Source organism: Psittacula echo (assembly GCF_963264785.1).
Source record: "Psittacula echo genome assembly, chromosome: 8".
NCBI classification, from domain to species: Eukaryota; Metazoa; Chordata; class Aves; order Psittaciformes; family Psittacidae; genus Psittacula; species Psittacula echo.
Genome location: NC_137744.1, coordinates 12388211 through 12415977, shown reverse-complemented (window position 1 = coordinate 12415977; position 27767 = coordinate 12388211). Strand labels below are relative to the sequence as shown.

At 38.0% G+C, this 27767-nt stretch overlaps 2 protein-coding genes across 7 annotated transcripts in view; both read right to left on the bottom strand.

Moving 5' to 3' along the window:
• Positions 1-8719: 8719 nt before the first annotated feature.
• On the bottom strand, positions 8720-18040 carry LOC308224495 (fmr1 neighbor protein-like; the record flags this gene model as incomplete). Its single annotated transcript, XM_080624475.1, has 8 exons — positions 8720-8798; positions 10284-10316; positions 10746-10798; positions 11555-11696; positions 14913-15009; positions 16771-16908; positions 17163-17233; positions 17937-18040. 5 exons carry the CDS (start codon positions 18038-18040, stop codon positions 11597-11599), a joined length of 510 nt encoding a protein of 169 aa, XP_080480601.1. The 3' UTR covers positions 8720-8798; positions 10284-10316; positions 10746-10798; positions 11555-11596.
• Positions 18041-24907: 6867 nt separating this feature from the next.
• FMR1 (fragile X messenger ribonucleoprotein 1) overlaps positions 24908-27767 on the bottom strand; it is a 34153-nt gene continuing 31293 nt past the window's right edge. The window contains exon 16 of one of the 6 annotated variants that reach the window (XM_080624655.1): positions 24908-27371. In XM_080624655.1, the coding sequence (XP_080480781.1) occupies positions 27210-27371 (162 nt within the window). In that variant the 3' untranslated portion in view covers positions 24908-27209. The remainder of the gene's footprint in view (positions 27372-27767) is intronic. The other 5 variants (XM_080624656.1, XM_080624657.1, XM_080624659.1 and 2 more) reach the window with 5 other exon arrangements.

The following is a 27767-nucleotide window of genomic DNA, read 5'->3' as shown; positions in this document are numbered from 1 at the left end:
AAGTTCTGTATTCAGGGTCTCCATGGAATAGGATTCAACTGGAGCAACTAAGAACACATTGCAGAATTGCAAGCCTTTAGGGATGTGCTTTGCTACTGTCAGACTGTTGTATACCACGCTTACTACATGGAAATTGAGAGAAATTTTGAAGAACTGGAACCAGTCTGCAAAACTGCCACTCTTCTTTCTTACTACATGGAGAAAACACATTTCACTAAGAAACTCTTAGAATTGCCTCTGGAAAACATCCTTCTGTCATTCTCATTTTCTAAGATGAGCTTGAGTCAAGAATGTAACCATCTAAGGAAAAGATGAGTAGGGTTTGCTCCTACAAAAATTAGGGGGCTACACAGCCTGATCAGGTACATCAGGAATGACAACAGAGCCTTGTTAAACACAGACACATAAACACAGGATGGTTTTTCAGTTAATCTGACATGAAGAAGATAAGCGATTAATTTCTTGTTTCTGCTTTATACAACTAAATACATTACACCATTATACCTTTATATCTATCTATGGCTAGATTTACATGTCCCTATCTATATTTAGGTTCAGCTTGGATTTTACTTCTTGGTTTAAAAATATCTCACTGGGCTACCAGTTACAGCAAAAGGAAAATTACCAAAACACCTCAAACATCTGAGGCAGCCACATGTGTAAGCCCATCAGAACACGCATACAGATACTTATTTGCCAGGCTCTGCAACAGTAACATTATGGTTTTAAGGTCGACAGTCATTACATTCATATTACCTGAACATCTTGCTTTTTACTAAAGTTTCCATGCACAAGCAATATTAACATCTGTTTCAAGGATCTCTGCTGGAAATGTAGCTTCACACAGCCAAATTGCCTATGCTTCCACTGAGGAAATGGCTATTTATTTTATGCAGCCATCTGGGCTCTAAATAGTATGTTTTGTCATTTGTGGTCTTGTTTTCCAGCATTTCTTGTATGAAATTTGATTCCTTCATAACTTATTTCTTCTGTAAATTACATTTTTTTTTTAGTAATCAAACTTGTAAATGAATGTTTCATAAGACACTTACAACATCAGTGTCAATTCATAAATATTTTGTATATAGAGCCAAAACCTAATTGCAACAGCTTTAATGGCCTACATTTATTTTATGTGGAATCATATGTAAAAATAATCTTTACAAAACCCTCTCCCAGTCAGATGAATGACATATGTTGTTACAGAAATTAAAACTTCAGGATGATACTGGTCAAGTTGTTTGCATGGTTTGAACACAGACCCTTCAGACTCAGAGCCCAGGCCCCATCTTTTTAAACAAAGGGACTGATAGTAACAACTAACTGCAGAAATAGATATTAACAAACCTCTATCTACAGTTTACTAATTTTGCTTGGATTATGATAGAAATGCAAATACTTTCCTTCCTCAGACTTCTCTTTAATTGATTTCAGTCTCAGTGTTACATGTCACAATCCAGAAAGTATCAGATATCTTGGAAGGCCACTTATAGAAATGGTAAGAAATCTTGAAACACAGATGAGAACAGCTGACTTTCCCAATCCCTGTTTGCTGTAGTCACAAACTGGTTTGTATTACATCACAGAGCTTACTGACTAACACCAGAGAACCAAGAACAGGACTCCAAGCATCCTCAAATCTACACAGATGCTCAACAAACATTGGGAGGAACACAAATTACACCACAAACAGACTACAGGGAAGCACACGGCTAAGTTAGACAATATAAGCTCATTCAGTTTACTTTCCTCCTCCTAATCACCAAGCAGAACAAACAGCCTGTTCTCTCCCCTCTTCACCAGCTATGCTATATCCACTCCTATAAATCCTAAACATAGGTTTCAAACTTCAGAAGATAGAGAAGAGCATACTGCTATCAACTCCCTAGAATTGATAAACTTGTTCCACTTACCTTGACCATCACTTCATACTTCTTATCTTCTTCCAAACCTCTGCACAATCCATATTGCTTCTGCTCTCCTATCTTGTTTACCTTCTTTTCACTCAGGTGCAGGTGGCCTAATCATCAGGTTCATCATCTTCACCTGGATCAGCCCCTAAATGGTAAATGGCTGCTGGCAAATGCTTTCCATGCAGCAATTTCACTCTCCACCCCCAAGCTATTTCTTCAAACCTCTTCTTTCAAGAAAACTTCCACATAACCAATATACCTTCAAAGACAAGGTACCAAGGATTAATACAGAAAACCCAAAGTATGTTATATTCAAACAGAATGCAAAAAGGAAGAATACATTGAGTAACTTAAGATTATACTTAGTATCCAGAAATTCCACAGAAGTCCTTAATTCAGTACTGGCCTTCTCTGGAGCTGTCATGAGGTTTCTTTTTCTACAAAGCACCACTCAGTTTCAAAGTGTACTCTTCTAATCTATCAAACTGTGACCAGGATGGAAGGAAGAGGCTACCACAAAACCAGGGAAGTGTACTAATAGTAGCTTTGCCTTACACTTCTGCCAACAGGTCCACAGCATTTGTAAAGATACAATCAAATCTGAAAGGAGACAGAACCTTTTTCAGCTGGTTGTCTGAATTAATCAAGAAATAATTGTTCTTTCCTCTGAGGCTAAACTCAGATAGATTGGCAGGATTCTTCCCTTGCTCAGTAGCAGTAAATATGAGTAAAACAGGTCTGAGCAGCTTTGCCAGTTTAGGAACTTTGACTGTAGAGGAAGCTCTACCTCCCTTCAATTTAGCCTGTGACATAAACCACAGGTCTCTTAAGTGCCTGAGTACTTTCATTTAACTGGAGTCATTTTGCTCAGGAAGGTGACAGCTAGGAGGAGGTTAATGTTCAGTGAGCATCTGTGTATATGATCTAGTTCACACACTAGAAGACAATTAACAGCTAGGTGCAATGTGAAAGGCACTGGTTGGAGATATATATGACACCTGGTTCAGGCAAGTGCTATTCCCATTCACTGGAAAGCATGAGCAAATTCTCCCTAAAATAAAGTAGTGGAGGAGCAAAGACAAGACTCTGTAGATGACTGCATATGTAACTTGAGGCCAGGACTACAGAACACCTTCCCTACCTTGTAATGCCAATTAAAACCAAATTTTATTCCCAATTATACGGGCATACTAAAGTAGTCTGACCACATGATGTACTAAAAATAATTATGGTCTACCCCTCTTATTCACAGTAGTCATTACACTGTCATCTCTAAAACAGGCTTAATAACAAGGTGGAGATTGAAGAGGAAAGAAAAAGTTGTATACCTGTCTCACTGGTCACTGTTTCCTATATGACCAGGATACTGATTTGCAGAGAACTGAGTAATGGAGAGAGAATGAAAGTGCAGAAGGTCATGCTTAAAGAAGAGGGGACTGAGGTCTGTGCTTACACTACACAAAAGCAGCAGTCTCCTAAGTAGGATAAATGCATTCAAGGTAGTGCACAAGACAAAAAAAAAAAAAAAAAAAAAAAAAAAAGAAGAAAATATTTTTCATACCATTAATAAAACAAAAAAGCACTAAACCCAGTGTTTATTCCATCATTATGTCATCCTTTGTAAGTTTTTATTGTTGGTATTTTGTGTTTTTATTATAAGGTACATAATACATTAGTACAGTAGCAGGGGCACATGCCCAAAAATATACAGATAGGGGCACACGATAAAAAAGTTTGGAAACCCAAAGGACTGGTCCTGTAGGTAGCACATCATCAGCTCTAAAACTAGGAGTAGTGCTGAAACAGCAAAACAGATGGAGCTGGTATATGTTAGAGTAACTTCTGCTTGCACTACTAGCACTAGGACCTGAACATCCTGCCCTGAACATCAGCCCATACGGAGATCACAGCAAAATGGACAACTCTCTGGATGATAAAGATACAACCACAAAACAAAGAAAACTCAGTTTCTTGTTATGCCTCTTGCTGCTGTTCCAAATAATTGCATAAATCTGAGATTCATGCTATAATGACTCTAACCTGTCAAGATGAGCTACAGATGATGTTTTAAACTTACCACAATGTTTCATGCAGACTTTGCAAATTCTAAGTATGTCACAGCATGAAGCAAGAGAAAACCAGTTGTTCTGAGAAAAAAGTTTGTTGAAGAATATAAAAATTGTTGCAGTTGATTATACTTTGGGTTTATCCTTGCATTCTTACAGGTATATATTGCCTAACTGATAGACCATAACAGTTCATTTAGAGCTGTTAGATGTATTACATAAATATGTGGTTAAGAGCTCTTCAATGCACACCAGTGCCACTGCAGGCCATATCAGCTGCTTTGGAGCTGTCAGCCTAGTTAGCCACAATCTATTTTAGTTTGAACAAAATCTCAACTACTGCATAGTTGCCAATGCACAATTTAAGCTGATTGTTTGGTGCCATAGCTGCGCACTGTTTGAGCATGGGAGGTGAAATACTGAAGCAACTAGGAAGAACAGGCATCACTATCATCAGACAAATCACAGGGGACTCAAATACAAAGTTAATAACAGAGATGCTTGCCATGTGTTTATAGAGGACAAGCAATGAGAAAGGACGGGAGACATTATTTCTCTGTTTAGCTCTGTACTCAGCTACCTTAAAAACATATGAAGGATCATTAATGTTACATTTATTGTTAAAAAGCATATTTGCTTGCTATCCCACCTTCCCAGCTCAACTGCCTGCTGCCAGAATGCTGGGAAAGGGGGTGCAGCCCAGCTCATCCATTGCAGCAACAAGTTTGGATTTAACCAGCACATTAAGAACATCCAGCACAGGAACTCAGTGGAGAGTGATGCCACCTTTTCCTGTCTTTTGGCCTTTTAGCACATAACATTAACTCTCCTCTGCCCTGTAAGGACAGACAAGTGGTTGAGAAGGTCAGATAAAGGCACATACTTTTACAGGTAAGAAATGTATGGAGTTCAGGAAGTAAATTTCAACTGTTTTAAAGTGTGGGCAAAAGCTAATATAAATGCTCAGAAACCCAGCTGTCTGTCTCTACCAGTCTCTCTGCTCAGAATGTGATTCTCTGTAATCATGTCAAAGAGACTTTTGCTAAGTACTGAGGGAAAAGTGGCTTCCCTTGGTGAGGGGAAGAAAATGCCTGTTGCTGCAAGATATCCATCATCTTAAAAAAGTCCAGGATGTACTAAAGCTCCCTAAATTTTTATTCCCAATAGAGCCGGATAAGACCAGTGTTTTCTTGACAGGCACTCCTCCCATGTCAAAATCTACTTCCTAGTACAGTTCTGCAGACATCCACCTGCCTGCTAAGTTGGATAATTAATAAATGCCCATTGTGTCTTTCTTGGAAAAAGATTTTTTTCTTGTTGCTTTTTTCTTTTTCCTTGCACACTTGGGGAAAGATACCTTTCCCCCCAGCTAGGAAATAGCCATTTTGAGGTAAGACCTTAAAATTGATGATTTTGAAAGTTTTCCCCATTACCATGCTGTTCTGCTCCTGCATTCCTGTGGTGCCAACAGATGAAGTTGTAAGCCTGCTCGCCTCCCTGCATCTAATCCTGATACTACTCAGCAGCAGGGAAGGTGGGCAAATGTTCACTAGCAGTTGTTGGCAAAGAAACACAGCAGGATTTAAACTAGATGATGCCACTGCATGTGTAAAACAACCATTTGAACAAATGCTTCTATAGTAGCATCCTCAACCAGTAAAACAGAATTCGCTGTTAACCTTTTGCTTCCTAGCTAGCTGCACTGATGAATTATGATTAACTGTAGTCATGTTTCGTTTAAAAACAAAAAACAAAACCAAAATAAATAAAACCACAACAAAACCAAAACAAGCTATTGATAAAAACATACAATAAATGCTTGCAGCAGTTGCTGCGACAGGCTTTCAGGCTGGTCATATGTGGTCACATATAACAAAAATAAATTGCAAAAGCCAAATGGAAGTGAGATTCTGTTGCATGCTGGTAAAATGCTCCATGTCTTTTTCACAAGGTTGTTTTTCCCATGATCTCCCTTCTCTTCCTTTCCAGCTTGCACAGCCTGGTCTTTAGTTGATATACCCCAACCCCAGATGTTTCACGGTTTAAAACATAGTTGTTTTATAGCATTCTTAGGACTGTTATGAATGAGGAAGACCATAACAGTGACTTGCCATGCTTATCCACTCTTTAAAAGCTAGATCTCAATCACCTACTGTGTCATCAAAATAACTGGTCAACACCATCCCAATAACAGTTTTTCCCCAGGCTCTCAGGTTTCCTTGCTTCTGATAACTGTTCATACAGACCATGAGAGCTCCCTCTCCTTCAAACTGAGCTCTATCATTCCTTAAAGCTATCAGTTTTGCATCTGAAAAATAAAACTTGAAATATCAGATAACAATGCACCCAATGTTAGGAATGGGAATGAACTTTATCCTGCCCCTCCTTGAAGAGAATGGGAAAAGATGCATCACACAACCAACCACAATTCTTATATGCTTAGCTACTGCAATTTGCAAGGATATGTTTAATTGAAGAAATTGCTTTTCAATAATGCCTACCTGGAGCATTTAACTGAAGCAGGGATCCCCTAACAGGAAATGTATGCAAGAGCATTTTGTATGCATATTATCTCCCCAGATCTCCTAGCTGTCCAGTAAGTCCTAAGCACAGGATGTTATCTGTCCTCTTTTTGTTGGCTTAGTTCCTCCATCCCACATTTACATCATGTGTATTAGTGCTGGATCAAGTACCTCAAATAAGAAAATAGTAAAAGCTTGGAGAGCCAGTAAAAATCTTAACAGGAGGCTGTGGAGAAGTACAGTGCTAAATGGCAGGCCAAGCAGATGCATCAGAAAATTCCTTTTCTAAAAGTTCTTTTATCAGTTCACTTCAACTCAGCCAGTGAGCTGCACTAGGTGGAATATTGAACAGCTCCAGCCTTACAGACTCAAAAATCATATACTTGAAAATCAGGGAGACAGGATGCAGCAGGATGATAACACTCATAGCCATGCTCCCTCTTAGAGGGCAGCTCTTTGTAGAATTGCCATCATCCTTCCCACATGGCCTGAGTGCCAGCTGACACTACCAAACCCACAAAGCTACCAGGATAGCAATGGTGGTGGATACTACAGAGACAGGGCTGCTGCAGAGTGAAGCTCTATCCCATCCCACTTACCTGTACACAGAACACACACACATGCTCAAAAGATTTATCCTTTTGGATGGGAGATACACATAAGACAGCGGATTCTGTGAAGAGGCAGTGTAGTAAGAAACATGCCTTTTGGGAAGGCACTTGGAAATGGTACAATGGAACGCAGAAGGAGAGTACAGCTGTGGACAGTTTTTCACTTTCATCTAGCAAAAACATTTCTTATTTCTTCCAATTTTTTGTGATAACAAAAAAGTTTTGGAGCACAAAGATCAGAAGCAAAACTGAGCTGGACAGAGCCAGTCGCTCCACTGGGACCTGGCTGGAGAGCATGAAACACTTTCTCCAGGGAGACCTTTGCACTTCATTTTAGCCGTGCATCCAAGCTTATGTCGGCAAAGGATCAGAAGAACCATAACGTTTCAAAATTGCATCCCTTACACGGAGACAAGCTGGGAAAATATTTGTTGAGCAATGAAGTATATTCTCCTCCTATATCTGCACTATCTTGCATTGCATGAATCTCAGCTGGGTAAAATAGGCCTCAGAACTGAACCTCAAGCCTTCAAAAAATATGAGGCGAATCCCCAGTCACAGGGATTTTGCTTAAATACAAATCTGTATTTGGCTTTGGATTCTTGAGCTTTATGGTTCAAGTCTGTTCTCTCACTGTAACTCTGAAGTTTGGGTTTCATTCTATTGTGTTTATTTTTTAAGTTCAATTCTCATGACTTTGAAAGCTTTCTAAAGGTCAGATCAAGAGAAGTACCAGATATTGCCACAATTGCCTGCAGTGCAATGCAAGTATTTCATATTGCTTTAAAGCTTTCCAAAACCATCTCAACAATTTCCCTTAGTTTTACAGACTGCGGTTACAGGTACGAGTTAGGTTTCAGAAGGAACAGAAAATGAGACAAACCCTTTGGCATTAGACATGGTGCAGGCTCTGGGTGGTGTGATGAAAGAGCTGTACTACTGCCAAAGCACTACCACAGCTCCTGTCTCTAGGGTAGCAGCATTCACTCTTGGACACAGCTATTGTGCATTGGGGCAGGTTGTTTAGCCTTGTATTTATTTAATCTTTGTGAAGATAAAGCAGGATGCTCCACTGAGAGCTCTTTTGTTTCAATGTGTGTCAGTTCAATAGGAGGGAGAACAGATCTAAAGCCACCAGCGATGGTTTGTATACTTTGTAAGTCTTCTAAAGCCTTGTCATCATATGCTGTATTATGTTGTCTTTTTTCCTGAGTGACCATTTCTCTATTGTACACTATCTGCCTTTTTGTGACTTGATGAACCACATTGTAAAAGGCAGAAATCAATAACGCTCTCCAGAAACCAAAACCACTGAGGGAAAAAGATTTTCCTGCAGCACCATCTTGTGGTCCCTGATTTTAGTACTGAAGGTGTCTCTCCGTGGGACTGAGGGTGGACGGTTTCTGCTTTGCAGATTTGGGAACTGCACCCCGCTGTGAGCAGCTTCTCTCAGTAGCCACAAAGGCACTGTGAGAAGCCTTATAAGAATGCTTGTGCCTTCTTGCAGCTGACCTGGGGCCCTAACTGAGATCTTTCAAGGGATGGAAAGGACAAAGGAAAATTGAGTTTGACTCAGCAACATGCAGCTTGGCATAGAAGATACCCACCAGCAGTTTAAGCACTGGGAAGACGATGTGTTCCAGGTAGATGTGGGGTAATGCCACGTTCAGATTGTTCTGTAGTATGCTAAAGTCCAGGAGTAAAAAAAAATAAACCAAATATCATGAAAGGAATCTGGATATTTAACAGTGGAATTATGCAGCTGATCAAAACATCCACATTTATGTGAATCTTGGTACGCTTAGCATCACAAACAGGCCTGTGAATGAATATCTGTGATTTGATCCCAAGGTGATAATCTTGACCTTCAATCATAATGAAACAGCTATTACAATATTTGAGGCACAGATAGCAGTTATTTATGCAATACACATGTTTGACAGCTGTTGATTCAAGGAACTGTCTAGCTACTATAGAAATTAAAATTTAAAATCAGAGCTTTTGTCTTCTCCAACTGAAAAGCAAGACTTCCAGCTTTTTAGAATGTCTTTACAACAAACCTGCTACATGGAAAAGGGACAGGGCCCAAGTCCATGCACAATGCTCTTGACTACTGTCTCACTAGGGGGAATATAAACCCTCGCTTTTCCTCCTCCTCTTACAGTGCATATATTTTGCTTATGCTCATCGTGTTCTGGTGCTGCCAGATACAGTTACTGCAGATGCATTGACTGCTTACTGTTAAATACAGTTGTTTTATCAGTATGCATCCCTTTGTCAGAATGTTATGTGACACTGAAAGCAATTGTGCTGTCAATGACAAGGAAACAGAAGGAATTTATTACCCTTCAAATGAAAATCATGAAGCACCATATGAAAGCCTAACTTTCTCCAGAGCACAGCTCTCTCCATAATCACTATCAGCCATGAGAATCTGTGTGGTTTGTCACATTCGCATTTCAGCTGTGACAGTGCCCCTAAATTCATGTAGCAGGAAACTGGTTTTATCTGTGTCAAAATGCCTATATACATACTTCACTATTCCTAAAAATAATATCAAGGAACAGTAAATACATATCAGACTTAGAAGGCAAACAGAGCCCTATTCAACTTCCATCATTCTGCTGCTCCACATTAAAAACATCATAATAGCTGTGCTTCCAAAATTATAACCAAATTATCTGTCATACTACTGTCAATGGTTGCAATGTCAGGCTTTAAATCTCCTGCATATAACTACGTCTGACCATCAGTTAAGTATTCCAACAACTGTATGAGACTGTCCATGTACATATTCCACCCATATTATGCTTGGATTTTAAGTGATGCTATTTTTGGGACTGATGAAGCAAAGAAAAATTTATTTAATAGGGAATCCTGGAAGTACACAGAGCTTCGAAGAATCACTCATTTTAGTTAAGCTCCAGCTTAGGAGCACAGCTCCATTCCTCCCAGTTGTAGCTCCTGGAAATTCCGCCACATAGAGTTCAGAAATCCAAAGAAAAATTACCAGTGATTGCATTATTTTGGGCAACACTGATTTCAACTGACATACTTTTAGATGCTCATTTTTACTTTGCACTCAGCTGCTGAGAACTGTTACATGTTTGTTTCTTTTATTTTTGTCACACTGCAGGAAACAGAGAGAAATTGCATTTGAAAATCACCTACCTTGGGAGGCAGGCCATCCAAAGCTCACAAAGTCTTGAGGTGCAGTGATATACCATGCAGAGAAACAGTGCCAGAGAAAACATAAACAGTTCCCTTGAATATATTGTATTTTTGCCAGGCATATCTTTAAAGCAACTGCCCAACAATGGGACTCCCAAGCCAGGTAAGGAATTAGCCATTCTCCTCAGCAAGAGTAGCACTACTGTGCTATGGTGCCATCCAATACAGATGAGTGAAACAGAGTAAGATTGTCACTTGCTACCAATTTAATGAATGACAATACCCTCCTCTTAATCCAGATAATATTCTAAGACTGACCTCTAAATGGAAAGAGGCAATTAACTGGTATTTTTATATCCCTCCACTGTGATGATCAATTAGACAAAATAGGCTTTATTATTCAAACCTTGCATGAGCAGTTTTGCTTTGATACTAAGCCAAAACATCTTTCCTAGGACATACTCAAGTAATCCTGTTGTCCTGCTTGAGGTCTTCAAGATCAGGTGGATGTTCCTCTACAACGAAGTGGATAAAAACCCCCATTACTAAACATCATTGTAACTACGTTTAGCAACATTTTACATTTTTGTCAAATAGATACTCTCCCCCAAAAATATTTTCTTTGTATAATGACCTCACTGACACTTTCTTATTTCACAGTTTGGCATGTTCATGTGAAGTAAATAGCATTTCACACTCAGATTACATTTATTTCAGTGGTCAACTGCTTTTCAGCATTGAGGAAGAATGCCAAGGCGTAGCGCTGTGCAAGTATGTCAGCTGTAAAACATCCCTATCTATACAGGAGGACAGATCTCTTACTGGCTGTAAATCATAGAATCATAGAATAGTCAGGGTTGGAAAGGACCTTAAGATCATCTAGTTCCAAACCCCCTGCCATGGGCAGGGACACCTCACACATCCCCTAAATGTGGCAGTTTACTTTGCTTCTCCACTTTCTGATGTGGCACAGTTTGCACACAGGAAAAGGAACACTGAAATGGCAGAGGACTTAAATCTACGACTGTAATATTGCCCATGGCTTGCTCTGCTGTCATGCATCATCCTGGGGCAGCAATCAAATTCCTGAAGCCTCAGCACCTCTCCCATAACCAGTTGAAGGTGGTCCCTGATAAACAGTGCCTTTTGATAAAGTCTACTGGACTGGGAAGCAACAGGCACTTAGTAGTACATACACTTAGTATTCTATACAGAATTGATAGAACAATCTTAAACTGAAAGAATGGAAGAAAATTCCAAGGTTAGTTTACCTTTTCTTTTTGTTGCTGTTTTTATGGTCCTTATTTCTTAAGTCAATCTTCTAAAAGGCCACGAACATCTTCAGTATGTGCTCTTCCCTTCACAATTTTCTCTACTCTGCTGCTTGCCCATTGTAAACGATTGAGACACTGGCTGCAACATATTAAAACAGCTGAAATTGGTTGACTTCCAAAAAAGGAATTTAGAGGAGATCACCTAGATTTTAGCTGTGAAATCCTAGCTCAATGAAAAACCCCCACAAAGCTGCAGTTGATTTCAGGGGCCATCACAAGATTTTACCTCTAGAACATGGGCAAATTAAAGCTAGGGAAAAGCTTATTGAAATGCTTTTCCATCTCTTACATTTTCATCATGAATTTGAGCTCACCTTCCAATTCATATAATGCAACCATGACCAGAAATTTCCCCAGTAACTAGTAAAGCAAATTCTATGGCCTGCTTCCCACAGCTGTACTAGGAATTCAGCCAAAGGAAATGAAGACTTCTCTAATTCTCATTCTTTTTTAAAGATCTACATAACCTTATTCAAATACAGCATTAGTTCAGTGCACCTGCATTTTCCTAACTTTCAGTATCTTAACCGACCCACCACTGCATGCTACTGAAAACTAATGCAACAGAAATAACTTAGTGTAGCACAGTTACAGACATAGCAAAAGCACCAGAGAACCCAGCTCAAGAAGAGATGTTATGTTGATCGCACACAATTTCAGGGAATGGGCACATGCAGACTGCTTTCTGCACAAAAAATACCATTTAGAAGGAGACAAATACACAGCTCATCAGTGGAGGTGTGGAATTAACAAAGCCTCACTAACCCAGGAAATTACTAGTGCTGATCAAGTGTGGCAAGGGGAGGAATACTCCACTCTTGATCAATTTTACAGGAATTCCATGCCTCTACATGTTCTTAATCTGGCCATGTTATGGAATTACCTCTGCTGTCCTAGTCCTGGGCATCTCTTAACAAACAGCCAACAGCCACCCCTAACATAAGTGACTGTAAAAGCTTTCCAGTTGCTTAAGTTTGGCCTCTCTCCCTTCTTTTTTTTTTTTATATATATATATACACACACATATAAATAAATATAGATAAAATTAATTTATAAAAGATGCATTATTTTATATGTATATTTTATATTATTATATATACTTTATTGAAATGTATATAACTTATGTACATTTATATTAAAGTTATGTATTTTATATAAATTTATATAAATATAAATACAGGATCCTATGGGAAACCTTGGAATCTGCTCTAGAAGGAGCACAGTGGAACTCATCAATTATCCCTCTTGTTTATTGATAACTCTAGAGAACAACTTTTACTTTTGTGTACATCCACTGCAGTACAGTTTTGGCATCATATGTAGCACCCTCTCAACAAGGACTGTACCAAACTGAAGTTAAAAGAATTTCCATCCAGAGAGAAGGTTTGAGGCTCATTAAAGGAATGCTTTTCAAAGCCATATCCTCTATCAGCTGTCTCAAAAAACTGGTAAAACACGAAAGTTACACTCTTATAGGATTGCTCCTTTCCTAGAATTCAAATATATGGTGTTGCAAATTAAAACCATTCAGCATCTGGTTAATCACTGCATTGAAAAAACAAAGCAAAACCCAAGTCATAGCAGAACAGCAATATTGCTAATTTCCCTGGCTATGAAAAAAACACGGAAATGATCATTTAAACATTAATGTGAATTCTCTTAAAATGAACACATATTAATTCATTTTCCAGAAAATTTATGATAATTTCATGTTAATTCTTTGCCTCCTGTTTTCAGAGTCACTGATGACTCTATGCAGCTATCTGTATGCTGAACATCAGCTGTTGAGCACAGTGTAAGATGTAATGTGGAGACTTTCACAGCAGGTTTTGTCTAAATGTGGAACTCCACAGCAAATAGCCATCTGCTAGTCAGCCACATTAGTAAAGTCTATGTGTGCGCGTGTATGTGTATGTTCCCATACAGACTACTAATGCCTTAGTAAAGCAAAAGTTTAACAGGGGAAAAAAAAAAAAATCTTTACAAAAAGGACATATTTATATAATACATATAATTTGTATAATATATGTCATATTTAGCAAGCCACAGCATTAGCTATTAAATATCAACTACCACCTTAGAAAAATAAAGCATAGTTATGTTTCTGTTCAATAATTTTGATGTTGTGGAGCTTATATTTTCTCATTATCATAACAATATATACACATGCCAAAACTCTCCACAACATCAAACACTTAAACTGTTTGCACTGCACTCACAGGCTGTAATCTGCCCCATACATTAAAAAAAGATGCACTGCACATTAGAAGCATTAGAGATAGCTAATTTGCTTTTCTCCCAGGCATGCTTCCAGCCCACCTCTCGTACTCTTTTTAGGCCTACTACTTTGTTCATTCCTTCTGTGTCTTACTGCATAACTCTAGGTTTATTCCACAAAGACACATTTCTACTGACTGTTCTTTACAAACTGCTTTTCCACATTCATTTCTTTCCTGTTACCTTTCAGATAACTCATTCCTTGCACGTCACTTCCTGTGCAGCAGTCAATTCTTTACTGTAGACAACTTTGCAGAAGTGCCTTACAAGGCAGTGGTTAAAGGACCATTTTTGTCTCCCTCCTCCCTAGGATTTTTGAGGGCTGAGAAAAGTGGCAGAATGTTTTCTCACTTGTTTCTGTTTAAATGTATATTACAAAATGAAATTAATTTTTCCTCAAAACTTCATTTTTTCTCCTTTTTCTTTCTTTTTTTCTCTGATGTTCTGGGTTTTCTTTACACTCAGGACACAGAGTCCTAAAAAACCTATTCTGGTTTGAACAGGTTGGGCTGCGTGCAGTGTTGTGAGCTGCCCAACAGCTTGATTTGCTCTTAAGTCTCATTTACCACCTTTTTTGCCCACACCTGCCAGTTGCTGGTGTTGCTTCCACTAACATAGATAAATATACTATAGCCTTTGGTGGGGAACAGAGGCAGAAAGTGGTGGAAAATACAGGAGAGTCAAGGGAGCAAAAGCCAAGTCTTCCATACCTCAGGATATTGGCCTTCATGGTTTACATGCAACTTCTCAAGCCAGGGAAGTAAGATTAAGTCCAAGACCTTTATAACTGGGTCTTTAGAAAGAGTACTGGGGCAGTAACAAGCTTATTTTCTTGAGCCTAACTGATGCTGTTTCATGTAGCTTCAAAATCAAAGGACTCGTTTATGTTTGCACATTAGTTTCCTGCTTTTTTTCCCCAGTCTTTTCTCCCCTGACTTCAAATATGTCAGTTATCCATATTTTCAATGTTTAGCAGCAGTACATTAGAAATTTGATCTGGTCATGCTCTCATGCTTACCATTTCTGCAAAATGGCACAGCAACAGAGTGGTAGACACCCCATAATTACAAATCCTCCTGCCACAAGCACAATCAGTCGAAATGCCAGTTGCATATCTGCAGAGTCAGCAGAGGTTTGCATTAGATGTGAATCATTCCATATATACCAGATGTGAATCATTCCAATATATACCTGATATATATAGAGGTAGAGATGACAAAGATTAATTTCTAAGACAGACATGTCTCAGACAATAACACAACAGAAAAAGCAGGTCTTAGAAATGAGCTCAGATGAGAAAGATCCAGTCTCAAATTTGACATGCATTTGAACAGCCCAAGTTTGCCTAGTTCCAGAAGCAACTGGGTTTTGAGTGAGAACAGGACATAGGGGTAGGGGGATAACGCAGTACTTTAGAACCTTCTTTGCATCCTTAGGAACGAAGACAAAATCATGCAAATGAATGCCATCTACCTACTTCAGTTCACATCTTTTGCAGCATTTTCTTAAAGCATTTTATTCCTAGTGAAATTCAGGACAAAACTTCCAGATAAGAACCATTTGAGTATGCAGCCTGTGACCATCTTACAGAAACACAAGTGCCATGAGTTTAATATCTGCTAAGCACTTATGTTTTGTCAACAGATTGCTACGAGACAAACAGAGTGTGCTCCCAGGCCAGTAAGTGTCTGTATTTTCTTTGGACATATGTTGTACATCCAGGAGCACTCTAGTTGCTAATTAATCTATGAGCAAATAATTCTGTAAAAAAATCAGCCCTTGATATTTATGTCCAAATAATAAAAGTTTAACTGGAATGAGGAATCAAGTAGTCAAGACTGAATAAGCATGTTTAATTTTAACATGTGCTTGAGTATGTGCCCTTCAAATGAGCAGAAGAGCTGTAATTTTCACTGTACAGCTTTCCTTCTTGCTATAGCAAGCTGTATAAACAGGAAAAAAGTTAAGACTTGATACAACGCTTTCAGTGAACCAGAGATAACCACAGTTATGAGCAAAGGTAGGACATACAAAAAGTTGGCTGCATTCTTTCATCTGAGAGAGAAGAAAATCCATGTACACCAAACCTATGCTAAAATAAAAAAAAAAAAAAAAAAAAAACAAACAAGGTAAAATACTATGTTAAGACTAGAATTTGAGAACAGAGCCACGAGAAGTGTTAGCTGTAAGAGACTTCTGCATATCTTGTTGATCAACCTTCTTCCTGAAGCAAGGCTACCACCAAAATGAGGTCAAGTTGTGCCTTTGCCTAGCCAGGTCTTGAAAACCTCCAAGGATGGAGACTCCAACACCTTTCTGATTACTTGTTTTAGAGTTGCACTACTTTCCTGATGAATTTTCCCCTCACCTAATGTCCAAGCTAAATTTCCCAAAAATCAATTGGCAGTAATTCCCACTTGTTTTATCATCTGGCTCTACCAAGCATTTGTGGCTCCCCTCACCTTAGAAACTGCCCTCCCAAACATGCTTCAGTACCTATTAAACAATCAATTAGCCTCCTCTTCCCCAAATTAAATACATCCAATTCCCCCACCTTTTCTTGACAGCACTTTCACAGTCACTACTACTTTGGATTAATCCTCTCTTTCCACAAATAGTCTTCATTCTTTTACTAACATATTTTACTAGATTTGTATCACATTCTTTGTTTGTGCTGGGGTTGACAAGATATCCAGATAATTCTTTAAATCGTTTTCTATATTAATATACATACTCAGAAACAAATGCAAGCTTACACTTACATTGAAGAGAGTGGTGACATGAAAAACTTAAGGGAGAAACAGAAATGAAAATCACATTGTCTGACCAGAAGCACCATTTGGCTATGAGGTAGTTACCTACAGAAGTATACTTACTGTCTTTAAATGGCATATAACAAATTGGTTCATAGCTGGTTTGGAAAGGACAACAGTTATTTTCCAAGCATTTGGTTGTGTTAAGGCCCACTCCTACATGACAAGGAATTAAGGCTTGTTCTTCTCTGTGACGGCATGCTTTAAAGAAAAGGAAATAATATGTAAGATCTCTGTTCCAGGAGCAATGCTGAGAGGGAAGTTAGCATTTTGATGTCCCTAGTATGTTTTCATAACATAAATCTGCCTGGAAAAAAAAAAAAGTACCATTGATTTTCACGTATGCTCTTTCCCCAAAACTAATCTTTAAATTTAACAAGAAAGCTAAAATGTCCTCCAAAATCTTCTGTAATTTGCTTTTCTTCTTAAGAAACATTTAGAAAACCCAATCTAACCATCACCGTACAGCTTTTTTGTGTTTAAGTCTGCAAAATCTGTGGGAAAGACAAGCAATTTTCTGACAGGACTGTTAAATTAAAAAAGAAAACAAATTTAATTTTTTTTTGTTTGTTTTTTAAGGGTCCATCAAGCATAGGATACGTTGCAGCAAACCATCTCTGTTTGGCACTAACTGCATGTTTCTACAGGCACCTGAAAATCAGCTTGTAGAAACAAATGCCCAAGATACTCAATCAGTTACTGATGGTCATCCTGTATAGCAGATGGTTTTTCACTCTCCTTGCCTTTGCCTTTACTGCTTGGGTGGTGTGGCTGGAGCACTTGCTGGTGAAGACCAGTGCAAAAAAGTCATTGAGTACCTTAGCCTTCCCTGTGTCCTGGGTAATCACATCTCCCATTTCCTTCTGGAGAGGGCCCACATTTTCCCCTCATCTTCCTTTCATCTGTAGAAGCTTTTCTTGTTGCCCTTGACATCCCTGGCAGATTTAATTCTATCAGGGCTTCAGCTTTCCTAACCTGATCACTGGCTGACTGGACAATTACTCTATACTCTTCCCAGGCTACCTGTCTGTTTCATCCTCTGTAGGCTTCCTTTCTGTGCTGCAGTTTGTGCAGGAGCTCCTTGTTCATCCACACAGGCCTCCTACTATTCTTTCCCCTGACCTCCTTTGTTGATATGCGTCACTCCTGAGCTTGGAGGCAATCCCTGAATATTAACCAGCTTTCTCAAGCCTTGTCCCTTACCAGGGCTTTATCCCATGGTACCCTACCATACAGATCCCTTAAGACGACCAAAGTCTGTTCTCCTGAAGTCCAGGGTAGACAGCTTGCTATGCACCCTCCTCACCACCTTGAAGATCTCGAACGCCACCATATCTTCACTTCTCCTTTCTGTCTGTGATCCAGTTACAGATCTTGCAATTTTTGTACATGCCAAACCCTTTCTCTATTCAAAAATATCCTTCTTATTAATATTAGCAAATCAGCATTGCATTTTCTGTCTCAATTTTATGAAACATAGTTCTTGGCATTTAACTTCAGTAGTCCAAAAGGTGAGTAGTCCAGTCTAAGCTAACAGCACTGGAGCCTTCCCTAGCCAACAGAAGTGGGAGAGAGCACTATGATGCAGAATCCTTCTCTCATTTAGGATGTGAGAAATTGCTCTTTTTGTCCTATGTGTATATGGGAAGACTAGAGAAGTAGTTTAGATCAAAGGTGGATCCTACACCAAAGTGTCCAACATTTCTAGTGCAATTATACCACCGACAAAGAAGGGATTCGTAGGAGGGTAGTAAAGCAGCAGAAGCAAATTTCGTTGCTCCAAAGGACCATGAAACATTACCATTTGAAGAGATCTAGTGTTTTACAGTATCATATTGGGGGTTTTAAATACATTAAATGCTGCCAGGTAGGAGTGGGAGGGTGAACTAGAAGCAAGACAGAAGAAAGGGACGAGAGAAACAATGTTGTAGTGATGAAGTGACACTTACTCACTGGCCTGAAGAAACTTAAGGCAGGCTCAAATGCATCTTTCAGTTTCGTTTTTACATGGGGCGTCACTTCACTGTTTTCTAACACACGCTGAGGTGGTAGTGCAAAGCCTGAAAGCTCATAATGATTAGCTCATTACCATCAAAATATCCATAATTAGTTAAATGCAATGACATTTTCATACTGAGTATCTTTCATTATGAAGGCATTTATAGTCATTATAAATCATGACTACTGAAGGCTAGCAAGGTTAAGCATAGATGTCTTTTTGTTGCATTCACTTCTATTACTTCAAATTGCTTCATGAACCACAAGGAGTAAGAACTAAAGCTATGAAACGTTAATTAAAGAATCCATTCAGACAGAAACTGTCAAAGTAAAAAGCCTTACTGTTCACATACAAGGTGCAGGTTACATGAAAACCATATTGGATCTATAGAGGTATTTCTCTTACATAGGCAAGTAGAGATTTTAGCCATTGCTTTAAAGATCATTCCCCAATTGAAACACAAAACATTGGGAAAGGCAGCTTTATCAGATACAGCTAAACATGCTTCTATACCAACATCTTGTTTCAGATAGCAATCTACAACACTCAGGTAAGAGCAAAACATCCCTGCATACAGAGGTACTGGAGTATTTTCCCAAACCCTGGTGCTTTGTGGCTCTGGGATGTCTCAATTGCCTTTTATTTTTACTCTATTTCAAGAAAAAAAAATTGCCTCAGTAAACCTTGCTGCCTCACTATCTTATTTTCATTAAACCAAAAGTGTAAATCACAGTGGGACTCCACTGGCAATCAACCATAGCACAATGAACGAAAAAGAAACCAAGAAACCCAGTATCCCTATTTGCTTGCCTTTTTTTCTCTCAATGAGAAACTTACACCATCACAGCTTTAATAGATTTCAGTGATGAGGTTTACTGAAAGCCATCTCATGGTTTTATAGCTCCCGCAAACAGAAGTGAGATCATGGCCTAGCTAAAAACTAAAGGTATTGAACAACTTCAGTCTTTTGGATTATTCTTCAGCTAGCAGCATCAGCAGCATGAATTCTCTGCCCTGGGGCACAAATTGCCTCTGCTGTGCCATACAAAACTCCCTTGGAGAAAAAAAGGCATCAGAATAGGAAGACCTTAATGTATGTCAAATAGAGAATCTGAAACTTGGTATAACAGAAATGTGACCAGCAAAGTTCACACTATCAGTTCTGTCACAGTCCGCCCTGTAATCAAGACAGAAGAACAGAAAATTTTAAAGATTTTGTAATGATTTCTCAGGAAGTTCATAAGATGAGGCATCCCACAATCAGTTAGGTAAGAATCATGTGGAAATATTACCACAGTGGTCCTGCACATGACTCTTGAGTTTAAAGGGATACAAGCCCAACACACAGGTTTGATAGAACACTGCCAATCAGCATCAGCTGCACCACATACTTATGAATCACATTTATATCTACATTAAAGCTCACACATATACACACCCCATCAAAAGGTTTTGCTTTGCTGCAACCAAGATCCTTTCACCAAGATCTGAAAAGGTAGTTTCTGAAGTCTGGTTTCTCAATGCATAAAGGATCAAATGCAAGCTTAATGTGTGGACTGATCCTTTACACACGTCAGATGACCGAATTTAGCCTCTGGTGTGAGCGTAACTTATCAGCCTAAAATCTTTGCTAACTCTTTCAAGCCACCTGCTGCAGTAAGCAAATACATCAAAACCCAACAGATTGAAAGAACCTTGAAATACCCTTAACTGTATGTGAGAGATAAAAAAAAAAAAAAAAAAAAAAAAAAAAAAGAAGGGGGAAAACCCAGACAAACCTATAACCAAAGGTAAAATAAAAGGAAGATACACTGCCAGGGATCAAAAAAGCAGCATGTATTTCTCATACAGATGCACAAAAAGGGAAACAGACACTGTAGTTGGGGAAAAGAAAACCCTGCTTTGTTGTATTTAAGTGTCAGATCAATCCCATCTGGAGTAATTAACTAATATTTTTCAGTATTTTCTAATCATTACCAAAAGAACAATACTGTAAACTTCTTGCTACTAAAATTAGTTGCTGATTCGGTGAAAATGCATTTCTCCTTGCAATACTCACTTGAATTGATGCTATAAAGCAGTATCAGTGCCATATAGTTCCACGCTAGATGGGTGCAAATTAGCAGCATTACTGCAATAAAACCAACAGTAATAATGAGGTTATGCATTAAAAAAATTACTGCTCTTAACTTCTTACTCATGGATTAGATCATGCCAGCATACCGCTGCACAGAGCAGGACTCCCTTCTTTTGCACTAAGGAGGCCAAACCTAGTTAAATCTTTTTTTGCCAAAAGTGATTTTAAAGAAATTACTCGTAAGAGCCTAAAGGAAACATCTGGTTAGGAGAGAGTAGCCAAAAAAATCCTCTCTCTGAAATGTCTGAGAGATAGACACCTGGCACCCTAAAAAGATCAATTTCAGCTAAAAATTTTAATTCAGGTTTTATGAACAAAATCAAAATTGAAGAACTAAAAATTGTTAGAAGCTTACAACTGAATTCTAGTTTAGCTTGTTGAAATAATTAGAAATCAGAACATACGAGATTCTCTGGATAAAACAGTTGATAGAAGTGGTTCAAAATGATATTACGGATAAAAACTTTCAGAAAACCCCAATACATTCATAGTAATTTAACAGCAGGTTTAAGCTGGGTCTTTGGTTTTTTACCTCCAACAAACCCCTAAAGATTGCTTTGCCAGATGCTATATTTCACTTTGCCTGCTGCTCCTGCTGTTACCTCTAAAAAGATCTTTTTATTATTAACACGTGTATTTAGTTAAGACAGTTTAAACCTAGAGATTATTTTGCTAGTATTGGTGAAGGAGAACAACCCCATTTTCTGAAGTGCTATAGAAGGAAAAAGATGATATTTTACACAGGTATTAGTCTTTAAGTGGTCTGAGTCCTCTCACTCCTGCTAAATGAGGAAAGCTTTCCTGCCATTAGAAGGTACCTGTTCTCCAAAGCAAGATACAGACACATTCTGTCCCACACAGCAACTTTGCTTTGGTAGGTAAATGTGAAATTATTTCTTAAGAGGACAGAAATCATGTTTGCCAAGACACCTATTAACATCTAACGCCATACAGGACAACACCTCATGGGAAAAATAAAACAAGGGAGATAAAGAGACAATTCCAGGTTTCCCCATTACATACTATTTTCATTGTCGTCTCTGCTACTGTTGGAACAGGAAGACTACAGCTATCCAGAATACAACCACAGACTTGTTTTGCACAACATGGAATCAAAGCTCATCACAATGAGCTCCCTGTTACTATGATGCAGCTCAGAATCAACAGTACAGATGTGATAAATGCATCAACAGTGAGACCAGAAAAAAGCTGCACACACAGTTCGAAATAAATCAGCCCCTCCTCCTTCTCAAGACAGTTCAGTCTTTAATCTTTTAATTCACTAAATTAAAACCAAGTTTATGCTATTACCAATCACATTTCAGTGTGCAACCACCACATAGTTGTGCAGGCCAGGCAGGAGATACCTCAGGACATCAAAATACACTCACTCCTCAGAACAAGATTTGGTTAAGAGATCTTAAGTTAGCTTCCCAATAATTTGTTAAACATGAATTAATTAGGTAATAGGATCACCCCATAGGTTCTCTAAATATCGGCACATCCTAACACAAAGCTTTAATATTTCCATTCCTTTTCTTGAGGCTGTTTGCACAGACTAGGAACGGGGTTTTACAAATACAGAAACCTAAAGTAAACTCAGATGCCCTAAAAATCAGCAGTTCTCCTAGAACTGCCTAGAACAACTTCTGTTTCAGAAAAGAAGTACCCTATAAGAGCCATCTGAACTGCTAAGAAACCTTGACAAAAAGCTATGTTTTTGCTATGCATTCACTATATATTCACATGTAAATGTTGTGGTTGGTTGTTTTTTCCTTTGTTTGAATAGTGAGTTTAAAGGGTGACTCGTTTTAACCCAATTTGCATGCAGCATTAGCTCACCAATATAAGCAACAATGCATTGTCCTCAATTTATTTCATTCTATATGCAGACTAGACACAGCCACTCTCAACAGCACCAATAAGAAGATAATTAGAAATGAGCCTCATATAGAATAAATATTCTTCATTTTCAGAAGCATATGATTTCACATGCAATTAAAATCTTCCAGATTGCTTCCTCTCATGGAACACTGCATATAGTGTGATATATTTCTGGTACACAAATACAGGACATTTCAGACTGCCAAGACTCCAAGAAAATTGGCCCCTACATTGACCACTCAATTGATTTTCTTTTTATTACATTTTGGACTGGCTTTTCTCCTTCTTTTAACTCTAGTCTATGCCTAAGGCTCAGCTTAAGTCCACTAGCTAAAAAAAGAAAGCACATCAAATAACCCAAATCTCCCTAAACAATTCTGTTACACTCTTTCTGCAGCAGTTGAGTTCTTGGTCTTTTAGACAGACTACATTAATAGGATTTTTTTTGTTTTAAATTAACTGCTTTTATTGGAAATTGGTTTCTTATATTCTGTGCAAAAAAATTTAAGAAAAGTCTTGCTCTATTGAACAAGAGCAGAAGCACAAACCAATCACCTATGGGTAAGTTCTTCCCTGTGAGGGTGGTGAGGCAGTGGCATAGGTTGCCCAGAAAAGCTGCGGCTGCCCCATCCCTGGCAGCATCCAAGGCCAGGTTGGACGTGGCTTGGACCAACCTGCTGCAGTGGAACTGTCCCTGCCCATGGCAGGGGGTTGGAACTGGATGAGCCTTAAGGTCCCTTCCAACCCAACCCATTCTATAATTGTTGATCTTTTTTATTATTCACTTCCATACAGCACTCAAAGCACACAAAAATTACTACTTTGAAGTCTACTGTAAAGAAACTTTCAACAACATGAAGTGGCAACTATTTGTATTTATGGATTAGTAAAAATTATTTATCTCCATCACAAACTGCTCAAGATTGATGACCTCCATAATCATGAAAGCAGGATTAACACATGGGATACATTTTGAAAAATTGTTAAAAGTAGTAAAGAAGATTCATTCCCTGATGCATGCCAAAGATCCAGAGTCTGCTGCAGGAGACTCAAGCTGTTGAAAATTAAAAGGGGTATTGTAGTACTACACTTAAGCCTGGTCAAACTCTGTCAAGGAGAACTTTGCAGATCAAACTGGAATCTATTCAGAACACAACTCTGAAGAACTAACCCCACTGCTCATAACATAGATAAAGCTGACTTACACTGTCAAGGCATTAAGAGTTCTAGTCACCCTGACTATTACAGATGTGAATACAGATGGAAAAGACACTGACTACCATCACTTAGGATGAAAACCAAAGTACTGTTCTTTAAAGTAACCACCAAAACTAGCATCAGCATCTCCCCACATCAGGTATTCCACGAGAAATCTTACTGTTTCTGGAAGCACACAAAATCTTTAAAAATACACACGATAACAAAATTTGAGATCCACCTTTCCTCTTGCAGATTAATACCAAATGCCACTTACCACAATTGTACAGCAGGGTTCCTGAAGTGACTGAGAAACTCTCACTGGAACCTAATTAATCTATTGCCTTTTAATGTCAACACTGGAAGGTTCTGCAGGGAAACATACTGTAGTTCAGGAAAACAAGTTACCTTTCGGAGGAAGTCCTTCCACAAATAACACATAGTCCATGCTCAGTGTCATACAGTGCTTAATTTTGTTTCTGGATTGTTGAAAACAAACATGGTGTACAGTATGTAGTATTACAGACACAAATGGCTGAAAAAGCTGATATAAAACTAAGTAATTTAAATAATTTCTGTATTCAAGAAACCAAATTTAGTTGCTTCTTGAGCAAAAATCAAAGAGATTATTATCTATGTTTCAAAGAAGCTGTATACAAAGATTATTTGTTTTGCCCTTTGCTAAGGTATTATACCAACTCTGAAAAATCTTAACTTCCCACCTTCATTAACAAAACCACATTTAGTATAGAAAGAAAACACAAACTTCCTATTTTCGTAAGTATTCGTTAATTTATAGGCTTTGAGCTTAACCCTACTGAATTTAGACTCCAGCATCATCCACAAATACCTCTTACTCTTTTGAAAGTACTTTATTTTAAAAATAATTTTAATTCATTAGACCATACTTTATAAGTTACCAAGAGGATGAACCTGAACTTAAGCATCAGATATTCGTTGCACTTTCAAGTTTTGTTAACAACATGACTTTTCAAAATAAGATTGTACATTTAGATTCACAGTTAAATTTGTTGAAATTTAATAACATTTAAAACCACTGCAATATGAATTGAAAGGGATACATGTTAAGCACACAAACACTGAAGGTCATAACCCCAAAATGCACTTGAAAATGGAATGCAGCTAATGAGACAGACTAGTTTAGTAACTTCACATTTTAACCTAGTTAGCACCTTAGTGAACTCAACCACTGAATGTGAGAAATACAGTGCAAGTAGTGTGACAACTCAACAGGTACTGTACCGTTTCATCATGAGATTGTGTTTTCTTGAGCATTATGTGCCATAGTTTTGAAAACTGGTAATATTTTAAAAGCCTTCTGAAATGTGTAAATAAACAATGGCTGCCATTAAAGTGTAAATAAAGAAATACTTTTTCTCTACTTTCTGTAAGTTGAGATTTTTAAAAGCAATCATTTATAAGGATTGCATCAACATCAGTTAGCAGAGGAAGATCAAACTTTATTGAAACTGCTTGCATACAAAATATATTGCACTATAACCAAACAAATGTCAACATAAAATCCGATCTGTTGTAGCTAATATGTACAGAGAATATTGCCCAAGAGCAGTTACATTACAAGGTCAATCTACCTTGGTTAATTATCTACAGTATTTTAAACCAAACAGCTTACAGATGATGTGTGCAAGGTACCAATTTCTGTTTTCAAATACTATACATTCCCAAAATAAATAACTAGAAATCAACATTAATGTTTGGCAATACTTTTTAAGACATTTTTATAATTGTTAAATCATGTGCAGTTCGTTGCCATTTTTAGTATGCTCACCTGTATGCAAGAAAAAAAAAAGGAATGAAAAAAGCAAAGAAACAAAACTCACAAAATACATCAGATCAAGTTTGTACAAGTCTGTACATAAACAGTGGCTCTCCTTCTGGAGCAATCTGAATAAAAATGAATTAAAATGAAGGTCCTTATACAGTTTTGCTCAGTAAGTTAATGTATGATCCAAAAAAGAAAGCATAGCTTCCCCCACCACTTCCCAGGTGTATAACTGTACTTTGGATCAAATACCATGACACCTTAGAATGGGCTGGTAATTCAGACCCTGTACCTCAAAATATGATGAATTTTTTTTTCTACCTCCAGTATCTCCAACTACTGTATCTGTACTTTCCAGGGCATTACACGTGGTCATTTTCTTCCTACCTCTCCTGAGATGGCCCCTGAACTAAAATAAGCAATTAAAAAAATTCTGGGAGGGTGAAAAACATCAGTGCTTTAAACTGGTCATCTGGCCAAATAGCAGGCACACATTACTAGCTTGCGAACACATTACACTTGTTCCCTCAGTAACAATGAGTTTTCTTTTTTTTTTTTTTTTTTTTTTTTTAGTTTTCCACAACGGAAAGGGTTTTTTTTTAAATTTTTTATTTAAAAAAAAAAAGGAAAAAGAAAAAAAAAAGCTCCTGTACTGCCTACACAGGAAAAAAATTACAACCCTTTTTCAATAACACTATTTGCCAAATCTTCAGTGCAAAATAAATTTCCTATTCTTATAACTGCCTAACTCAATGTTTATGTAAGGAAAAATCATGGAAAGCATGCACTTGTCTATAAAGTACTAACGTTTGACAAGGATTGCTACATATATTTTACATTTAGTGTTACCAACTCATCTTCCCTGATTTCTGCATCCAAATATAATATTCCTACCTGCCAAGATATAAAAAAGGCACAGATCATACAACTTTTTTGCTAATGAAAATGACAACTGTTACATCACACATATTTCAGGGTCCACTAAAATATTGAAAAAGGTGGACCAGAATGTGAACTGACACAGGACATAAAACGACATAGCATTTCATGAAGAACTTGTAAGTCAGATTGAAAACAGAAGCCAATTTGATTACTGCAAACACTATTTATTCTGAAAATTGAAATTGAGCAGTGAATTTGACCCGATGTGTTAAAACGGTACATCTGAACAGAAAGTTTACCAATGCACAGCTCAGTATTTTTAAAACAAACAAAAAAGAATCTTTCATTGTTTGAACTGCAATATGTACTTGAAAGCGATTTTCAGAAACTCAGATATTTTTATGCAAATATTTGAATAACTTCTTATTCTGAAAAGAACTGTATACTGTTGATGTTAAAAAAGGCTAACAGAGAACATATGTTCATTTCATGCCCTGCGCCATCTTGCCTACTATTTGTCTTTGGCCTAACAAGTTTCTCTAACATGGAATAGGAATTACTGAAACAGTATAGGAAATATGACTTCAGGATTCTGCAGTTTAGGGGACACCATTCACGAGCGGCTGTTGACCATCTGCGCTGTCCGTTTTCTCTTTCTTCTGATTACGTTCTTTACCCGTGCGCAGCCGACTACCTTCATTGGAGGTATTCTGTAATGTTTTAGTGTGGACACTCCTTTCATTATTGCAGTCAATTCTGATCTGGAACAAGTTAGAGTTACATAAAGCCCCCTCTTCCTTTCATCTACCCCTTCTGCATTTGCTACCTGAGCAGCCTGGAAGCAGCACTATTCATTAGTCAAAAGGCATAAACAGTAGTGCACTCTTTGGGCTGTGTTGAATGTATGCGGCTGAAACGGAGAGTGCATCAATTCTTCTCTGCTCAAAACTGCCACATACTTCACCTAAAAAAACCCCAAAAAACTTCCTGTCTACTTTGCTTTGGGAGCTAAAATTTTTTTTCCAGTGCATCTGTGCAAGATGATGAATTGACAGAAGATGAACTTGCTACTTGTCCTATACATTTTTTTTATGGAGACACAAAAACATCAAAAACCCCCCAAACACACCCACCAAAAACCTCAAAACCAAAACTGT